Source organism: Dama dama, chromosome 8 (genome assembly GCF_033118175.1).
Source record: "Dama dama isolate Ldn47 chromosome 8, ASM3311817v1, whole genome shotgun sequence".
NCBI classification, from domain to species: domain Eukaryota; kingdom Metazoa; phylum Chordata; class Mammalia; order Artiodactyla; family Cervidae; genus Dama; species Dama dama.
In genome coordinates, this window is record NC_083688.1 from 22,317,331 (window position 1) to 22,338,105 (window position 20,775).

The window sequence follows — 20,775 nt, forward strand, 5'->3', positions numbered from 1 at the left end:
ATTCTGGACCTCCTTCAATGTCATGCTAGAGAGTTTAGGCAGCAGTTTGTAGGCACTGGAAAGGTTTGGGACAGTGGCAAGCTCATGATCAGGTTGATGTCTTTGGAAGAAAGATTACTAGAGAGCTACACACAGGACCAAACTGGAGAGGGGAAACAGGTTAGCTGCAAACTATTCCATGGTGTCTGGGAGTGAAGAAACAGGAGTTTGATCTAAGCCTGCAACTATGGGAATGGAAAAAAAAAAAAAAACACTGACAGATCTGAATACTTTTCATAGATTTAAATTAGCAAGTTTGAGAGACTAATAAGGTTATGGAAAGAGGAGAATCCTAGAAGACACCACTGTACCTCCCGGGATGGATGTAACTGCCAGTTGCAAAGATGAGGAATGCAGAAATCCCACTATGAAAAAGATTGACAGTGCAATAGTTTTGAAAGCAAGTTTCAGGGGTGAGACACAGTCTTCATCGTGTAAAATCTCATTTTCATTTGGGGAATTGCAGAATATCCTGGTGGAGCAGCTGTATATGTGTGTGGAGTTTCTTTGGAAGTCTGAGAGATATGAGCTCATCGCTGATGTCAACAAACCCATCATTGCAGTCTTTGAGAAGCAGAGAGACTTCAAAGTAGGTGTTCTAAACCCAGGAGTTAGTTCAGATATCCTTCATTACACTGGAGAATTACTTAGGATTTTCTATTTTTTATGTTGGCATCATCTTCATGAAACTCTTTGTTTCTGTGTTCAGAAATTATCCGATCTTTACTACGATATTCATCGGTCATATCTGAAAGTTGCAGAGGTGGTGAATTCAGAGAAGCGACTCTTCGGTCGCTACTATCGTGTGGCATTTTATGGGCAGGTAAGTTTGCTACTAGTATGAGCTTTAATGTTGAGTAGTTGATTGCTGTCTTTCATTCTTAACAAGACATCTAACTATATGTGCCAAAGGACTCAGGGGGGGCGGTGAGGGTAGGAATATGTTTGGGTATATTTGAGTGTTTCTGTAGGTGTGAGGGTCTATATGTTTGGCCAGAGAAATGTACTAAATTGAAAAATAAATGAGCAGAGCCCTGCTTGTGTTCTAATACAGATCGTTAAAACAGTAGTTTTGAACTTCTTGGAGAAAGAGATCACTTCTTCTTCAGCACCCTCCTCCAGTTCTCCCCAAAACATCTAAATATAGGTTTGCATCATATTTGAAAGTGAAATTTAATTGATAAGCAATGCAACCCATAGCATTCCAGTAAATAAAAAGTTCCTAGGGGGCTCTACCATATTAAAGCCATGAACCTTTGACTTATTTTCTTTTCTCCTACTTTCAAACCATCACTGCTTCTCAGCAGAAAGTGATCTGCTTGTTTTGTTTCTTATACTGCAGGTCAATATTATTTCAAAGTGATTTTTCTCAGCTTACTGCATAAATAATGAACAAGATAGAAAATATTAGCTAGCCATAGCATTGGCCTAAAAGTAAAATGAACTTATGTTATATGTTAATTATGAATGTCTCTGAGCAGTGCTTTAAGTGGGATAAACCCAGGCGCCATCCTGTTTCTTTCCTGGAGGGCTTATAACCCCAATGTATTTCAGCAGCCATATTTCAGACTGTTACTTTCATGGAGAATCATTCCATCCCTTTGTTTTCACGTTGGAATGACTCTCAGCCCTCTGCCTTCCATTTTTTCCTCCCCTCATGTAAGGCACAGTTTCACATGGCTTCTTGTCCTCCTCAATATCTTTTAAGGCTGCAGACAAAGGCATCAAATTCAGCATGGTCATTCTAGATAACTTACCACCAAAGTCTTTTGGAAGATATACATTATCCTATAATCACCAAAGGCAGCTTAAAAACTAAAAATTTGAATTAATCAAGATAGCTGCTCTCTCCTTGGAAAGAAAAGTGTGGCCACTTACCATGAACAAATTAATCCAACATAGATTTCCCCCACTGCACAGGAGCATCAGGACTGTGGATACAGTCTACAGAAAGAAGCTAAGTTTGCACATTTCGGAATTCCCTGGAAAAGAATCTGAACTATCTGAAGTGAGAGTCTGTATTGGGAGAGAAAAAGGTGGAAATCTGCAGGAGAGGAGGAGAGAGAAAAGGACATGATCTTTCAAATCAGCAGTAAACAAAGAACAAATAACTCTTGACCTTAGTGAAACCTTTGCAAGAAAAATGGCAGAAAACCCCATCAGGAAGGGAATGTGGGAGCTAAGGGATTGTAGAAGACAGACAAGGGTTTTCTAGGAATGGCCACAAACTAACTAAGCAGTACAGAAGTGACAGACAAGATGTGAGGTCAGCAAACCTAGATTTGAGTCAACAACTGTTCAGGTGATCTTTCCAGTGAAAAAGTAATGAACTGCCATTAGTATTCTCTGGTCACAGAGACCAGATGCCTACCTGATGATTTCTCCAACTGGCGTCTAAGATGCTGGTTACTAGACAGGTGGAAACGAAACAATTATGCTCCTTTCCAATGAGATTTTAATGCAGATGTTTACTTCTTTCTTCCTTTGGTCTTGATTGTTCCAGGCTGTGGTAAGTTCTCTCTTCTCTCCATTTGCATGCCCTAATAAGCCTCACACTTCCCTCCGTATGGTTTTACTGAACCTTAACTTTTTTGTGCCAAATGAACGTTCAGTACCAAGGTAAGATAATCCCACTTCCATTCATTTTGGAGTCATCCTTCATTTCTGGAACTAAATTGTGTTTATTCCAGTTATCTGAATTACAAAAATGTATACTTTGCTTTTCATATCTAATATCTTTCAGCACAGAGGTCAGTGTAGTATGAAAAGCTATATACACACACATATGCACACAGCAAAACATGGGCACCACATGCTTGAAATATATGGATAGCAGACCTAACTGTTGGAACTTGCCTGCTCAGTTCAGGCCACCAGAGTTGCAGCTGGTTAAGAAGAGGGCAGTGGGCAGAATTTCAAAAGCTGTAGTGATGGCCATTGGTGGGTATCTTCTGGGGTCCTGAAAGGACTATGCCTTTTCCAAATAAAATGAGTATTGTGGAGAAATATGACTCTCTTTAGTAGTGAGCTCTGAGCATTCTTAAAAGTGGTGGTATTAATTCCCAGTACAAATGATAAACAGTAAACTCAGTAAATCAGGTTAAGTCTCCTGAGATGCGAAAAAAATCTATGTAAAAAAAATTGGAGGACAAGCCAAAGGCAGTAACATGACAATACCTAGAGATTTGTGACACAGGATTTTCCCTGTTGTTTTGAATTGTATGAACTTTCCCATATTCAACCATTTTTTACTTACAAAGATGGCAATTTCATGTGGCTCAAATAATTATTTTTGAAAAGAACTGGAAGTGAAAGTGTTCATAGCTCAGTTGTGTCTGACTCTTGGTGACCCCATGGACTGTAGCCCACCAGGCTCCACTGTCCATGAAATTCTCCAGCCTAGAATACTAGAGTGGGTAGCCACTCCCTTTTCTAGGGGATCTTCCCCACCCAGGGATCGAACCCAAGTCTCCTGCATTGCAGACAGATTCTTTAATGTCTGAGCCACCAGGGAAACCCAGCTGGCAAGGCAAATTCTTTCAATATTCACACATTGTCCACAGCTCTGCTTCTCTGACTAGTACATACTTTTTTGTAATTCTTAAATCCCTTTGCCCATCCATACCATATCAGTATTTTCTACCTTCATTTGTAAATTTGGGGTCATGGGTCCTTAACTCACCTACTAAAAGAATACTTGAAAACCCCTCTAACTAAATAGACTGGGGGGGGAAGGGGAAGGATGGGAGAGAGCTACTTTCAAATGTCCTAACCTTGTTCTTTTTGCAGATTTCTCAGTAAAGTGTGCTGACCGTGTACCTGACTATTTTGTGTGCTGCTAGTATTTTCAGTTGTCTTTGATTTGAAAGTCAAAGTGAGCTTAAAAAGCAAAGTGTCGTGTTAAATCTGCAGACCCAAGTACATGCCTGAACATGGTACTCTGTAAACTCACAGCCCAGCTGCCTTTGAACAAACGAGAACTAATGGAGGTCATTGTGATAAACAGCCATTTTGATGACTCCTCAGTCACCCTTGTTCAAATGATATTCAGACACCCATCCCCAGACACCAAACGGAGAACGTGGACTAGTGTGTTCAATGGCAGCAGACAGCGCACGTCACTTCATATTTGATGATAAAGAAATAACCGAATAGATTGGCACATACCTCGAACGTGTGCAGAATGAAAGGGCCAAAGATCTGAGAGAAACTCTTGACTATTTCACTAGCATAATCCCCATGGTCAGACATAATTTCCTTTTCATGATAGTACCTTATATCCTTGTAAAATTCACTTTTTAATATTCAAACTGATGTCTCAAAATCATGCTGCAAGGATTTTGGGAATACAATATGCGATCAGCTCGTTGCCTCCACAAAGGCCTTTGTGTAAATATTTTAGTGTCCCCTGTAGACGAGTGCTGTCTCTTTACAGGGTTGACTAGAGTAATGTTATGTCTGCAATGAGCCAGACCCTGGAAAAGAATTTGGAAACTGTTCTTTTGTGGCAAGAACTTTAAAAACGCAAGTCTTGCATAGCATGACTTTTGTAATCCAACACCTGGCATCATTGACTATGGAAATTTTACACAGAGCTGACTACATGAAACATCCCCCCAAGTGTCCCTGAAGTATTCATTTTCAGAGTAATGAATTGCCAGTAGTGATCAAACAAGCACTGTAACCAATGAAATCCTTAGGCTCTGGTATTTAGCATGAAAACAAGTACGTGAATGCTCATTGCATAACTTAAAACATCAGATGGCCCTGGGATGAAATGAGTGAAAGGCCTGGGGGAATTCGATTCTATTCATCAAAGGATTGATTCTGTCATTCCATGATTCTCAATCATGCCTACATGGGTATAGATACATTTTAAAATCTTGATAGAAAAGGGGATTGGGGGTCGGAGGGAAGAGCATTTGTATTGTGTACAACCATCACCTTCATGTCAGCGTATGATATACCCTTCTGGCTCCCCTATTATATGAAAGTCACTGAGAAACATGTATACTAATAATTGTGTTCATATTTCAGTTCATATTTCTGTGAAACCATTTCTCTGCATCTGTGAAGTTTTTCTTTTCTTAGTATTCAGCCTATTATGATTTTCTGACCCATCTTTTATACACTAGATTCCTCTTTGGATGCATTCCTCTGTGAACGTTGAATCAGTGGAATATAATAGCAGGGGCACTTACATGTGATGTCCCAATAATGATCTAGAGCTATTGCAGGATTCTGAAATACCTACCAAAACATCTAAGAAGAAGCCGGTGATTTTTGTTGTCAATTTGTTGAAGTATATTTTTATCATAACCTTGTTGCCTTGAAGTTTCATAATCTGTACATGTTAACTCTACTGACTCAAACTTCGAGTTTAACTAGGACACGTGCTGATTCTTAACTGCGGCAGATCAGGGGGTTGTTGCTGTGTAGTGACACTTTAAAAAGTCGGACTAGCGAGGGAAATGCAGAGGTCACATTTCCTGATGCTTTGAAATGCACTTTTCTCATCACTTTGGAGCAAAAGCAAAAGAGGAACTGCCCCAAGGTTTTCTTCACCTTGTGTCCCTATTTATAAGTCAATTATTTCATGGACAGAGCATTAAACTTCCTTAAGATAGTGCCCTGTTCCTCACTGGGCTTTGCTTTGATGGTTTCCTTGGGTAAAAGGCAAGCTCATATCCTAGCCATTTTCAGAGCCACATTTCTCTGGCTCCATAAGCTCTTACAAACCCTGGCAGACAGCAGATTAACATTCACTCTACCACACCAGCTCCTTTCTATTCATCTTATAAAATAGTCTCAATAGGTTTGTAACTCCATGTTCTATAAATACATTGATTAATTCTAATCAAAATTCTTTCTGATCAATCACTTACCAAAATATCAAAATAAGCATCAATAGTCCATTTACAATAAGGAAAAGTGTAATTCCCAAGCAAGAGAACTTGAGTATATATTTTTAAGCACTCAAAACTCAGTTAAACTATTTACCTCATATTGTGTGTATATGTGTGTGCTCGGTATTGTGTGACTCTGCGACCCTATGGACTGTAACCCACCAGGCTCCTCTGTCCATGAGATTTTCCCAGCAAGAATACTGGACTGGGTTGCCATTTTCTCTTCCAGGGATCTTCCCGACCCAGAGATCAAACCTGTATCTCCTGCATCTCTTGCATTGCAGGCGGATTCTTTGCCGCTGAACCACCAGGGAAGCCTTGCCTTTTATTAGCCAGAACTCAAATTGCTTTGACAGTGTTTTCCTTTATTACTGTTCTCACTGTTATTCTCCTCTTCATATTCTCCTCTTCAATCACCGGTAGCCTACTGTGTCCTGGGCACCGTCCTTAGGGTCTCCTAAGTCTAAGTCTGTACTGTTTCCCATCCTCCAGACCAAGGAGTAAGAATGAAAGAAAGTCACAGGTCATGACCAAGGCCACAAAGGTCGTAGTGATGACAATAAAACACTGTTCTTACCACTCCTTTTCTGCTAACTCTGGACTCAGAAATTTGTTAGGGGAAAAATTCACAGTGAAAATGTTTCTTTGTGCTAGTTTTCACACCTTGATGAGAAAATCTTTTCCTGGAATTTGGAAACATTTTTCTCATTGAAATGGAAGTGGTAAATGTTGCTTGAGCTATTGCCCTGTGGGGATTCTGGTTGATGGCCTCCGAAGTCAGTTCTCTTTCATGTCAGTCTGTCAATTTTAGCCACTTACTTCTGACCTTGAATCAGACAAAACTCCATAAAGCATCAACAGAAAAAAATCTAGCAGGCTGGAAGTCATGTGGGATAGGGTCAGACCTCACTACCCCTGCAGAGTCCAGAAGAATGCTAAGGAGAGGCTTTTCATGCTTTTAACATCACACATCACTGTTTTAGCAGTCTGGAGTCAAGGTACTCACAGTCAGCTGTATTGGTCTTGAACATTTCTCAGAGAAACTGTTCAATAAAAACACCTGTACCAAAAGCAATGGAATCTTTTCCAACTATACTTGGAGCAAATACAAGTGCAAATACCTGCTTTTAAAATGTATGCTCTCTAAGAACTGCCTCATCCATCTGTTTATTCATGCAACTAACGTGCAGGGATGTCTCTCTTAAGACCAGGCACTGTGCTAAACATTGGACATGCCGCGTGGAACAAGACACATTCCTGCCTTTAAAAAAAAGCCCAGAGTCGATTAGGGAAACAGCAAGGAAACAGGCGATTACCTGCTTAACAAGAACCGTGCTGGCGAATGTGCCTTGTTCCTTGTCGTCAGTCACAGCCCATTTATGATAGCAAGTACACTCTTCGTGATGGGCAAACACCAATGAAAGCGCTCTGCAAGTATAAAACACCATACCGATGTTAAGTCGTAATCAGTATTCTTTGATCGCCTCACATTAGCTGTGAAAAAACAAAAACAGCATTGGAATATTTTCCCCATTTTTTTAATATAATGAGTATGTTTTTAATGGTCAAAAATGTAAAACAAGCCAAAAAAAAAAGATGCCTCCGTTATCCTCAAAGGACGCTTCCCTTCCCCAAACCTGATAAATAAATTAACAGAGCTTAAAACCTACTTGCTCCTATGACATAAAAATGATGACATGGTTAATCTACTACTTTCAGTCTTATGAGGTCTAGCTTTGCATGAATGTAAGCAGTCTATCAGTAAAGTGAGTTGAATGACGAAATTGCATACAGCCGAGTTGCATGGGGCCCCTTATGACATATTAATGTAAAATAATTTTTAAAGTAACAAAAAAAAAAAAACAAAAATAATAAATAAATAAAGTAACAGTACTTGGGAGCATCACACAAGTAATTGCTGTTATGGCTTTTCATCTCAGAGGATGTGGGATGCACATCAACCCATTTAGATCCCTTCATGTGCCCCTATAGTGTTTCCTATGCTAGTTTCCAATACTTTCAGAAGAGTTGATTAAAAATGATACTGCTCTTTGAAAAAAAAAAATACCAGAGTACTCCAGACTTTGTGTCCTACACCAAACTACCACAGGAGGGCATTCTTGCCCTAAAATATATGCAAGCAGGGATTACCAGTGATTTCTACTAATAGAGAAAAATATATGGAAGATACCTCTGGAGGTTCTTTGGTCTGACTGGGGAATATTTGCATTAATGACTGATTCTAACATGATATTTTGCTTTCTTCACTTGATTTTTCTCTGATTGTGAATTTTATAGGGAGCTAACCTGTGGCCTGGATGACAACCAAAAGACTGGCTGTATCATCTAAGTAAATGGTTTTGTTTAGCTCATGACTTGCAGTTGGAGTTCTCTAGTAAAATTGGTGGTTCACTATATGTCTTCTGTAGGGATTTTTTGAAGAAGAAGAAGGCAAAGAGTATATTTATAAAGAGCCTAAGCTGACAGGTCTCTCTGAGATTTCTCAAAGACTGCTCAAGCTCTATGCAGATAAATTTGGAGCAGACAATGTGAAGATAATCCAGGACTCCAATAAGGTAGGAGACTATTTGTGCAGGTGCAATTTCCTTTTCTCTTCACTACATTTATTAAAGTTTTCAATTTTTGCCTGACTATGCAAAGTAAACCACCTAAGCTGTTTTGGTTGTTTGTTTATTGGTTGACTGATTGGTGATGGGAGGGAGAAAGTCCAAAACTTTGTACGTGTTTACTTGAGTAACTTTTAGGTAATCTTTAAAACAACTTACCAGCTCCTCCATCCCTCCCATGGTTTGTTTGCATTTGAATAGCAACCAAGGGGTTAAAGTGATTGGGCCCCATGATGGACTGGGAGAAAATAGCAAAAAATTATTCAGTCATAGAGGTCTTCCTGGGTCATAAGAATTTTGAAATCTACCCTCTTGTGACAGTACCAGACTTGCCAATCCCATTGTACTAAGCTACAAATATCCAGCTAACTTCTTCCTGGCTCCAGAAAGCAAACACTTACATCCTCTAATGAGATTACTCAGAATCTTTCTAATACACTTTTATTCATTTAGCCAACCTTAATCGAATACCTACTGCATTCCAGGCCCAGAACTAGGAGCTGGGGCAAACAGTCTCTTCCTTCCAGAGCCCACAGTTCACACGGGGCTAGGAAGGGGAGGATGTGTGCAAAGAGCTAGTAAATAGAGTGCAGTGAAGTACCATAGGAGGCAGCATCTACACCTCCAAGTCATATGGGGAACGCTCAGGGCTGGTGGCTCCCTGATCAGCTCATTCTCAGTTAGGATGCTTCACAGAGTGCGTGATGTTTGAGCTGCGGATTGTCAGGTGAGAGGTGAGAAGGTATTTGCTGGAAGCAAAGGGTATCTGAGAAGCCAGCACATGCAATGATGGCAGGAATTTAGGGGAAGGTGTGTTTGAGGAATGGGAAGTCTTTGAAGCACAGATTGGATAGAAAAGTGTGACAGAAGATAGAGCTAGAGAAGATGGTTTGCACTCTATTGTATTGGCCTCTGTTGGGCTACAAAAAAGGTCCTTTATCCTTTTCCTCTTTTACAAAGCTGGTATTTAGAAGGGTCTGGATATAAAATTAGATTGCTGGATCTGAGCGGAAGTTGTTAAAAATGTGTTCATCATTCTTAACTTGAAAGGTGCAGACTCCTTCCCCATAGAGAGGGACAGAACTCGAACCACTGTCATGGTGGCCTTCCTACATGGAAAGTAGAGGCAGCTCCTAGTGGTGAGAGAAATGCCAAATTTGGTGTCAGAACAGCTGGAGTCTTCATTCCGCCATGCTGCCCCTTAGCAGCTGGTGATCCATCCTGGAGAGGTTGGATGGTCACTCTGAGTCTCCATCTTTTAATCTGTAAAAATGGTTACAATTATATCCATCCTACAGTAGCATTGCAAGTTAATTCACAAGCCTCCTCAAATCTCTTCAATTAGATAAGCAGTGGATGGGTGAACGGATGGAGAAAGTTGGAAGAAGTTTAAAAACTCTTCAAGAAATCATTAGAAAAGAGGCAAGGAGCAGGGAGGACCTTTCGCCTGCTTTCCATGCTATTTGTCAAGCCTATTCACCAAGGCAGAGTTAATTCAAAAAGTTATATAGAATAACTTGTTGCAGATTAGAGAAGACAAGAAATTGAAAAGAAAAATGTTTGCAATCCCGTGACAAGTTATCAGTTAATCTTCTAAACCAATGAGGAACCTCCTAACACATTACAAGCCTGTAGCTCATGACTCCAGTCTAGGTACATGGCTAATTGTAGAGGAAAAAAAGAGATATATTTCCACTCTTAACACTCTTGATTCAAGCCAAAGATGAAGATGTTGAATACAGAAAAGAAAGAAAATAAAAGATTAAATAATATGGCATAGCCAAGTGCTTTTATTTCAGAGCCCCAGGGACTTAGCACACTGGCTCCCATTTGCTCTCTGTCACCATCTGGCTGCTTGACCACAGTCCAGCCAGTTACTCTTTCTGGAGTTTCCATTCACCCAGCCCGCAGATGATGTCATTGGCCATTTTCATCCAAGGGAAAAGGGACGGCTCAGGACGCCAAGCTGCAGGGGTTCTGGGCTCCCCACCTTTCTTCCAGGAGTACCCCAGGCCCACCACTCTTTCTCTGCCCACAATGTGTTAAAACAGGTGAACCCCAAGGATTTGGACCCCAAATACGCCTACATCCAGGTGACTTATGTCACGCCATTCTTTGAGGAAAAAGAAATAGAAGACCGGAAGACGGACTTCGAGATGCACCACAATATCAACCGCTTCGTCTTCGAGACGCCCTTCACGTTGTCAGGCAAGAAGCATGGTGGCGTGGAGGAGCAGTGCAAGCGGAGGACTGTCCTGACAAGTAGGTGCCGGTCCCCAAGTGCGTGTCCCCCTGCAGGGTCCTGGGTTAGGCTGGACTCGGAAATCAAGACAATTCAACCTTGGAGCATGCCTTCATTCATGCTAAGTCGCTTCAGTCGAGTCCAACTCTATGCAACCCTGTGGACTGTAGCCCGCCAGGCTCCTTTGTCCCTGGGATTCTCCAGGCAAGAATACTGGAGTGGATTGCCATGCCCTCCTCCAGGGGATCTTCCCAACCCAGGGATCGAACCCAGATCTCTTACCTCTCCTGCACTGGCAGGCAGATTCTTTACTGCTAGTGCCGCCTGGGAAGCCCCTCAATCTTGCAGACAAGGACCCAACCTGTGCTAACTTGGAAATGTTTGCCAGGAAGCCCAGAGTTCCTCGTATCCCTTCTCTTTGGAAACAAGAGACCCTTGACAAGTCAGCCAAAACAGAAACTGTCATAGAGTTAAAGTCACTTTATCCACCACTTCCCTTTAGATCTTCCAGTGGTGATGGTCATGGTGTCTTGGGGAAGGCACTCTGAGCATTCCTCTCCTCTCTCCCTGAATCTGCCCTCAGTTATTGCAGAGTCAACTGCTCTCAGAATTGTGTGCTTTGGGGCAAGATTCTAAACCACTCTGGAATTCAGGTTTCTCATCTGTGAAACGGATGCAGAGGGTTTTCCTCCACCATCCCTTCCATACTATCTAGATCTATTCTGTGAGCTGGTCATCCTTTCCACAGACATTCAATAAATGCTTATGGGTGTCGGACAGTGTTCTGAGAATTCAAATAGATAAAACACAATTCTTGCCTTCAAGGCACTCACTGTCTGATAGGAAAAAGAGCCAAGTAAAGCAAGAATTTTAGGTGAACCCAGCATGAGAAATGAAGTGGGAACACCCCAGAGGGGAGCTTAAGGCACTCGGGTCATAGGAAATGAACACAGGCATCTGAATGAATGGGACCCAAGGCATCTTCAGAGGTGAGCAGTCCTGGGTTTTGCAGTAGGTACGTGGCTAGCAGCCACTTCCAAACTATGAGAAAACACTCACCTTCAGTAAACTTTACCAGAACTTTTGTAATAAAAAAAAGAAACTAGAACAAAGTTATTATAGTATATGCTTGTTGTTGTTTAGTCGCTAAGTCATGTCCAACTCTTTTGTGACCCCACAAGGCTCCTCTGTCCATGGGATTTCCCAGGCAAGAATACTGGAGTGGGTTGCCATTTCCTTCTCCAGGGGATCTTCCCAACCCAGGGGCTCAACCTGCATCTCCTGCATTGCAGGCAGATTCTTTACCTGAGCCACTGGGGAAGCCCCATAGTACGTGCTGTCCAGTATCTATTTAAGCATTCTTTATTGTGGTTCAATGTAGTTTTTATTTGAACTACAAGTTGTGGTGGAAACTATCATCTTTTCTGTGTTTAGAGACTCTGAAGGTCTAGTCAAGCCTTGGCAATGAGGAGATGTTGCTAGTGAAGTGGGAAAGAACTTTTGCCAGGCAAAAGTAGCTGGGAGAAAAGTAAGAGGTGTGTGAGAACTCGGCACATGGGAGAAAAATAGCTCACATACACGGAAAACGTGCAGGATGGAATGCTCTGAGTGCAAAGGCTCAGGGTCATCCTGACCTTCAGGGGAACCCGTGACTTTTCACTAGCCCTTGACCTTGAAATGCTCTCGTATTGCTTTTGTGCAGCGAGTCACTTGTTCCCCTATGTGAAGAAGAGGATACAGGTCGTTAGCCAGTCGAGCACAGAACTGAATCCCATTGAAGTGGCGATTGACGAGATGTCCAAGAAAGTTTCCGAGCTGAATCAGCTTTGCACAATGGAAGAGGTGGACATGATCAGACTGCAGCTCAAACTCCAAGGCAGTGTCAGTGTCAAGGTGAGCATCACCCGGAGCTGAGATGCACATGGTCAGTGGAACCTGGTACCAAAGTGATGCCCCTTGGAATTCTTTGACAAAGAGTATAAGAGACATTTTTCTATTTTTGATACCACCCAACACCTTTATCTGAATCTTTAAAATGTTGTTTCCTTGTGGAGGTTCATTAGTGGTGCCAAACACCTAGAGATAAAATCTTTCTTATTTTTAGCTAAAATAAAACTTTTTTTTTAACTCTCCTTTCCCATCTTCTCTAGATAAACTGTGTTCTGTATTCGAAATTCTAACAAATGAATTAATGAATGAATTAGCATGGCTTTTTTAAATCTGTCATGAACAGACTTATAAAATTGTCCAAAAACAAAAATGTTTAAATGTTTATTCATTCATAAATGTGCATCAGTATTTATCTGTCAAGGTCCTGAGAGGAAGCAGATGGCTTGTTCACAGTGAGGAACTGAAGAAAATATAATTAAATAGACTCTTTGAGAATGTATAAGCAGTATTTAGGGAAACCAAAGAGGGTAGGCACCGGGGCATAAGACTGAGGGACTATCACCCTCCCCAAACCTGAAGACTTTGGGGAGAGAAGAGTTAGTGGAAGAAGAGAGAGCGGAGAGCCAACTCATGATAGACAGACACAGATTCTGCTAGGGAATTGCAAGGAGGAAGCCATGGGCCTAAATACTCTGACAGGGCTGAGACTAGGGTGCGGTGAGCGCGGCATTTCCCTTGGGCACAAAATTAAGGGAGCATCAGAAAATTCAGTAATCAAGATAAAATAATACTTTAATGCTCCATTTCTAAAAATCAAAAGTAACTTCACAAAACCATATTGAACGAAGTATTAAAATTTTCAATAAAGGCAGGCCAGTGCCACGCTGGAGGCTGAGGCAAAAGGAAAACTCAGTACCGTTGATCTTGATGCTGACCTGGCTCTCCTCTTCCCTGCCCACCTCTTGTCTGTAAGCCCATGGCTGACTCAATGATAATAATTTCTTTAAAGCCAGAAGGCAGAAGAGCCATTGTTATACTCCAGATGGGACAGTTTCCCTCAGCACATGGCTGAGCAGAGGAAGGTTGAGAGGGATCCAAAGAAACTAAGGAAAGTCCTCTGTGCCGTTTGCCCTCTCTACCACACTGGCAGTAGCTGGTGAGCAAAGCCATCTGAAGATGCCTCAAATACAGCCTTGGCTTCCTTCTCCTTTCACCTCATTCCTTCCTAGCCCCACCATCATAGGCAAAGATCATAAGCTCTAAAGAACACAAACCCCTTCACTAATGAGAGCCTATGCATGCTTGTGAGCATGATCAGGGCCTGGCATTGTGCCTTCATTCAGCAAATCTAGAAAGTCCCTTCCTGGACCAGAATCTGCCAGACTATCCAGCGAGACACGATAAAACAGTGGTTCCCAGTGCGATGCCGAGATCACGACCACTGTGGAATGTCTCTTATTAGTAGCTGTGTGTTTGCTTGAATGTTTATAGGGGGAAAAACAAACATTTGACTTCACAGGTGTTAAATTTATATAAGTAGATAAAGATAAGTCTAGTTTTCAGAGTTATTAAGAAAATAACAGTGCTTGCAGAATTTGAAGATACAGCAAAAATGTGACATGGTGGCCACATGACTGAAGTTTAGGAAGGATGGTAATGAAGTGTGGAGTTCAGATGCGTCCTTTAGTAGCTCATTGACTGGTCTAGAGACAGCAGATAAGACAGATACAAGGGGATGTGAGAGAATTAGGGGGGCCACACGATGGAGGCTCCTCTTTCTAGCCATGGAGAGGACTCCATGGAGGAGGTATTACCATTCTTAGCCAATTCTCTTCTCCCCAATAGGTTAATGCCGGACCAATGGCCTATGCACGGGCTTTTCTTGAAGAAACCAATGCAAAGAAATACCCTGACAACCAAGTAAAGCTTTTGAAGGAAATCTTCAGGTGAGACTTTCTCTGTTGAGTGGTTCTTCCTTGAATTCCTTCAGACAGGGCATTATGAATGAATGCCCCCAGGGAGCCACCTGACCGTTCCTCTTCAACCTTCATCTCCATAGTCTAGTTTATCAGCAGCCTGACTTCAAGTTGCCACTTTCTTATTTTGTTTTCTTTTAATATTTATGTATTTGCCCACATCAGGTTTTAGTTGAGGATCCTCGCATATGCAGGATCTTTCCTTGGGATGCACAAGCTCTCTAGTTGTGGCACGTGGGCTTCCTTGCCCCACGTATATGTGGAATCTTAGTTTGCCTGACCAAGGATCAAACCCACCTCCTCTGCATTGCAAGACAAATTCTTAACCCTTGGATCACCAGGGAAGTCTCTAAACTGCCACTTTCTGAAAAATGAAAGAAAGTGAAAGTCACTCAGTGGTATCAACTCTTTGCGACTTCACGGACTATACACTCCATGGAACTCTCCAGGCCAGAGTACTGGAGTGGGTAGTCTTTCCCTTCTCCAGGGGATCTTCCCAAGCCAGGGATCAAACCCAGGTTTCCCACATTGCAGGCAGATTCTTTACCAGTTGATCCACCAGGGAAGCTACTTTCTAGGGTTGCTTGTTAATTTGCTTATTGCCGTCACTAAAGGCAATTTGCAGATGCGTGTGGCCAGGCCCTGGATGTGAATGAGCGCCTCATCAAGGAGGACCAGCTGGAGTACCAGGAGGAACTGAGGTCCCATTACAAGGACATGCTCAGCGAGCTCTCGGCAATCATGAATGAGCAGGTGAGGCTTTCCCCATCCGTGCATAGGAAGTGCCCATTTTGTCCCCCATGCCACAAAGACTGAAAAGAGTCTCTTTCTTTTCCTGCTACTGAAATCCCTGCACTTTCACAGACACCTTGTTGCTGAGCCGTTCTCTCCCCCGCATGCATCACCTCTTGACTCAAAGGAGAGAGATCAGGTTGGAGAAAAATCTGTAGAAAAAGATGAGAACCCAGATGCTTTCCAGTTTTCAGAGACGTTTATCCAAACCAGATGTGTGTTGGTTTTCTAGCACAGATGACGCCTAATTAGACACCAAGAGCGCTCGGTGACGTTCCTGCTCGAGTTTATTACCACGCCCCGTGCCCCTGATTCAGGACCTCAGAAGCCCCAGGCTGGGATGTGCAGTTCCACAGTGCTGCCACTAGGGGTCTCTGCACCATTCTCAGGAAGAAGGCGGGAACTTTCTTGGTCAAGGTTGCCTCTACAGGGGCTGAGCCTCTGGAAGATATGCAGATTGGGATAAACGTAACCCTCCATCCCACAAGCAAGTCACTCATGAGTTCAGTATGTTCCGTAAGACTGCACAAAATGTGGGCTTTCAATAATCACTGCTTTGGGGGGTATTGAGAATCAAGTGATCAAAACCAAGTTCAGTTTGTTTGGACCTACTTGCAGCATCCATCAGCCCTCACACTCCACCTGAACGTCTCTTCACCCATGGTCCCTTCAAGGAGTTAGATGTGTTCTCTACAGAATAACTGAGGGGGAGAACTTGAGCTAACCTCCCAATAGTGCCTCATGCATGGTAGCCATTCATTAAGTATTAATTCCTTCTCCTTTCCTGAAATGGAAAATAGTGTTTAGTGTTATTAATAAGTAACACTGTCACAAAACATGAAATGTGTCATACCCTTCTTTTATTCTAATTAAATTTCCCATTTTTTTTTCTCTTTTCCATCTCCTTCTACCCACATTTTAAGTTCTCTATAGCAGCTAGAGAAAGAAATGTTTATTTGACTTATGTTGCAAAGGAAAAAATCTCCCTGGATAGGATTTCTAGTGGAGAAAGTGTTGGTTTGGAATTGTTAAGGGGTGATGGGAATTAAATACTCAGGAGTGATGCCTTAACAGATGGGGAAATCATAAATCTGAGAGTGAAATAAAAAGAACAAGGAATGGATCTGTACATTGGAAAAGATGACAAAGAAATGCTTGTTTCCAACTGTAAATTGCATCTGACCTTGAAACTTTGGGCAAAAATGCTTTTCTCTTTTTTTCCTGGCAGCTCTGTCGCGGTCCATGTTTATACAGCTTCTGTTCCTCTGTGTCTAGTATTTCCCTCAGTACTGTAAGCAAAAGTGGTATGTTTTTCTTTCCTTATGTCTACTCTGTCCTTTGTGGCCTTCTGGTCTACCTGTTCGTTTTCCCCAGACACCTCCATAGTCACAAGTGTTCTCTAAATGCTTATTTAATTAAATCAACTTTATTTCCATTTCAAGGTAGGTCAATATTAAAATAAAAAGCCTATTAAAATCAAAAAGCTAATTAACAACTTAGCGTTTAAAAGAAAAATATATATCCTATCAACTTCTAACATATATTTGAGCTCATTTGTATCCAAAATGAAGATTCATTATATCTCAAAAAAAAAAAAAAAAAAGAAAACCAGTACAGAGACAACAACCAGGTGATTTAGAGGAAGGAAAATAAGTTTTTTTCTAGAAAGCTTTTGCTAAGAGAAGCAGAATTTGACTCTGGGCTTCCTAGAAACTGACGTAAAGAAACTAATGGATTACACAGGTCTTGTTATTTAGCAAAAGAAATAGATCTGTTGGCAGAAAAGATAAACTTTCTCCTGTTCCTGAGCCTCTATAGCGATTTGTCACATAGGTTTTATATATGGACAATGACTACAGTGTTCGTGATATCCTCAAAAAAAAAAAAAGAAAGTTGTCCTTAAAAATGTCTTGCTCTATTATATGGCCATTCCACATTTCCATCTTAGATTAAAATGAGGAAAAAATACTCACTTCTAACTCTGAAGAGGAGATTCTAGAAGAGGCACTATTTAATAGATAATTATCAACCATAATTTTAAGTTAACCATAGCAAAACTATGTCTTCTGAAGCAAAATAAGCTGTCTTTATGACAAATATTGATAAGTGTCTGAGTTGGTTGTAATGTCAGAAATAGCAAAAGATGGGGTCCTTAAAGTCCAAAGTAGTTTTAAAAAGTGGGTGTAAATCTCAATCCAGATTTATAACAAAAAATGTTTGCTCCTTTCCTCAATATTTTTACTAAAAAGGCATTTGACCCAAATGTTTGGGTTGGCACTCTAGTAGAGTGAAGGGTAGTCAAACTTTAGCATAATCCTATAATGCATGAATACCTTTACATACCTCGATACTCATCCATGTATTTTGGAAACAAATACAGGTATAATTACAGTGAAGAGAGGAATTCTGCCATTAAACTTGTTAACAATAGAAACAGAGTTAGAATGAATAGACAAGACATAGAAAGACAGAAATCAAATTGTTTATGCAGTTTATTCCAAGAGTGTCCAGAAAAGTCTAAGGTAAAAGGCAAATACTAAAGCCACTGCTTAATGAAATAACCTTCAATATAAGGAGTGGGATGGAGCGGGATGAAATAGACACTCATGTGTAAAAATGGAGATGTGGACATGGAGCTGCTAAAGTGACAAGCAGGCAGTAATTACCTTTTCAGACAGCCAGGATGCCAAGCTATTTTATAAATGGCCAAAAACCATAAAAGCCTCCTTTGATGGAGGCCAAAGTAATACATATAACTATTGGATGAAATGTAAGATGCTGATTTGCTGTCTGTTTCAACGTTTAAAAGGATGACAGCATAGTGAAGTCAACGCTGGTAATGGATAGCAAATATAAAAAAAAAAAACAGGTGAGGGAACGCATCTATTCTGTTAAGGAGCCAAGCAGGCGAGATCCAAAGGCATGTTGCTTTTTGAGTTTCAGATACATTGCTTGCCAATGTATTTAAACAGAACTTGTGATTCTGATCATAAGGAGAACTTGTTGGTAGTATAAGGGACATGGATGCTATGGGGACAGAGAAGCCATTCTCTCCCGGAAAAGCAGTACAGCCAAAGCCTGGTAATGTGTAAAGTTACTGAGAAAACCAGGAATTTTAAATATTCATTAAGCCTCTTCTGCACCAAGGTTTTAGAGGTGCCTGGGGTATCTGGTATTGTTATTGTGTTCGCATATCATTAGTTGAACAGATCTGACAGGGAAGGGCATATTAACATTATTTTCAAAAGTAAAATCAGGTCAAGCTATATATTTTTTTCCCTCCTATTTCCATTAATTCAAACATTTAAATGAGGCTTCAGATGTTTTCTTGAGGGGCAGATTTTGACAATACTTATTATGACCTTTGCAAATAAAATAAATTTCCAGAATTACTCAAACACATCCGTAAGATTCATTCACATTTAAAAACATATCTGATAGTTGAAGAGAATTAGGAAACTACTTTAAAGCTGGTCAGCATGGCTGAGATGTAGGCTGGGGGAAAAAAGCTCTTCAGATTATACAGAGTGAAGTAAGTGAGAAAGAAAAACGCCAATACAGTATATTAGCGCATGTAAATGGAATTTAGAAAGATGGTATCGATGACCCTATATGCAAGACAGCAGAAGAGACCCAAATATAAAGAACAGACTTTTGGACTCTGGGAAAAGGCGAGGGTGGGATGATTTGAGAGAATAGCATTGAAACATGTATATTACCATATGTGAAATAGATGACCAGTCCAAGTTCGATGCATGTAACAGGGCACTCAACGCCGGTGCTCTGGGACAACCTGAGGGATGGGACCAGGAGGGAGGCGGGAGGGGTTTTCAGGATGGGGGACACATGTACACCCGTGGCTGATTCATGTCAGTGTATGGCAAAAACCACTACAATATTGTAAAGTAATTAGCCTCCAATTAAAATAAATTAATTTTTTAAAAATCTCAAAGAAGTTTGATAAGGGCATTTTCAAAATTTGCTGGTTCCTTGTGGGGGAATTTTTTTTAAAAAATCAGTGTTCTGGGCTTTGCTTTTGTATTTGAAGTTATTAACACAGACCTCTCTATTATTGTTTCGTTTTGTCGCGTTGTGTTTTGTCCTGTCTGAAGATTACCTACCGGGACGACCCATCAAAGCGAGGAGTGGAGCGAACTTGCACTCGAGTAATTAACAAGGCGGCTCCCTCTCTGCCCGCGGTCTCTGTCTCACCCAGTGGAGAAGTTTGAGAAGTCCACAGCATCGGACACTCCTCCTTCAAGGGAACTGTCTGAATTTGCAGCTAATCTCGGGGAAGAGAAAGATAACATTTAATTTATTTGAAGTGTTTATGGTGGTGTTCATATTGTTTTTTACCTCGCTAGCTTGAGAATTTTGCCAGCCTCCAGATTTGCACATTTCTTACAATTTTTTTTTCCTTTGAGTGACGTCGATCAAGCCAAGCTGAATATTTGCTATGAAATTCCAATGAATGTGTAATTCAAAAGCTGACTGTAAGTCTGCTGTCGGTCACATTATGTTCAATACCCAGTCCTCGCACACATATTTTAAAGGTCAAAGTGAATGTTTTTGTAACATTTAAGCATATTTCAGATGTAAATAGAAGATTGTAAAATATATGGTTTTTACCAAATTTAAAAGAGCCTTTTTAGGTATTACTTATGACAGTGCTAAAATTATATGAGTAACATTTCAGATACTGTTGTATTAAAATATTTGTGTATGTGTACAAAAGTGTTGATAAATACTAATCTTTAAAGTTTGTGGAGTTTCTTTCTTTGTAATATATGTGCTCTTAAAAGCAATGAGATGTGAAATTATGGAAGCCTTTTGTTGTTCATAGAAATAAAAAAATACAATTACTTTGCATTTGGTTCCCTCTTGAAGAGTGGGAGAGTTGCCACTAAAAGTGGTTCATGGGACTGGGCAGCCGCTGAATGCAATCCTACTTATGATTTATGATGCCTTAGCAAGAAGTCAGGACAAGGACTTGAACCTCAGCTGGACAAAGATTCGAAGATCAACTAGACAGACCAGGGTTTTCCAATCCCAAGAGATAACTAGACTGATTTGAAGAAGATATGTTGAGTCAGAATCTTAAGGGTTACAGTAATTTTTAGGACTCTGCACAAATATTCCATTCTATAAATCTGTGGTGGGATTGCACTTCCGTAACTTTTTTTTTTTTTTTTTTTTTTTTTGGTGGCACTGGGTCTTTGTTGCTTTGCACTGGCTTTCTCTAGTTGCAGGAAGAAGCAGGGGCTACTCTGATACAGTCCACAGGCTTCTCATTGCACTGGCTT

The 20,775-nt window shown here is 40.9% G+C and overlaps 1 protein-coding gene across 6 annotated transcripts in view; it reads left to right on the forward strand.

Annotated features, from left to right (window-relative positions):
* The window catches only part of DOCK10 (dedicator of cytokinesis 10), a 297,309-nt gene extending 276,970 nt beyond the window's left edge, over window positions 1-20,339 (forward strand). For all 6 annotated transcript variants that reach the window (XM_061148622.1, XM_061148625.1, XM_061148619.1 and 3 more), the window contains 8 exons: window positions 506-628; window positions 749-862; window positions 8,375-8,521; window positions 10,624-10,834; window positions 12,517-12,707; window positions 14,550-14,650; window positions 15,295-15,433; window positions 19,585-20,339. In XM_061148622.1, coding sequence (XP_061004605.1) covers window positions 506-628; window positions 749-862; window positions 8,375-8,521; window positions 10,624-10,834; window positions 12,517-12,707; window positions 14,550-14,650; window positions 15,295-15,433; window positions 19,585-19,701 — 1,143 coding nt within the window. In that variant the 3' untranslated portion in view covers window positions 19,702-20,339. The remainder of the gene's footprint in view (window positions 1-505; window positions 629-748; window positions 863-8,374; window positions 8,522-10,623; window positions 10,835-12,516; window positions 12,708-14,549; window positions 14,651-15,294; window positions 15,434-19,584) is intronic.
* The last annotated feature ends 436 nt before the right edge of the window (window positions 20,340-20,775 follow it).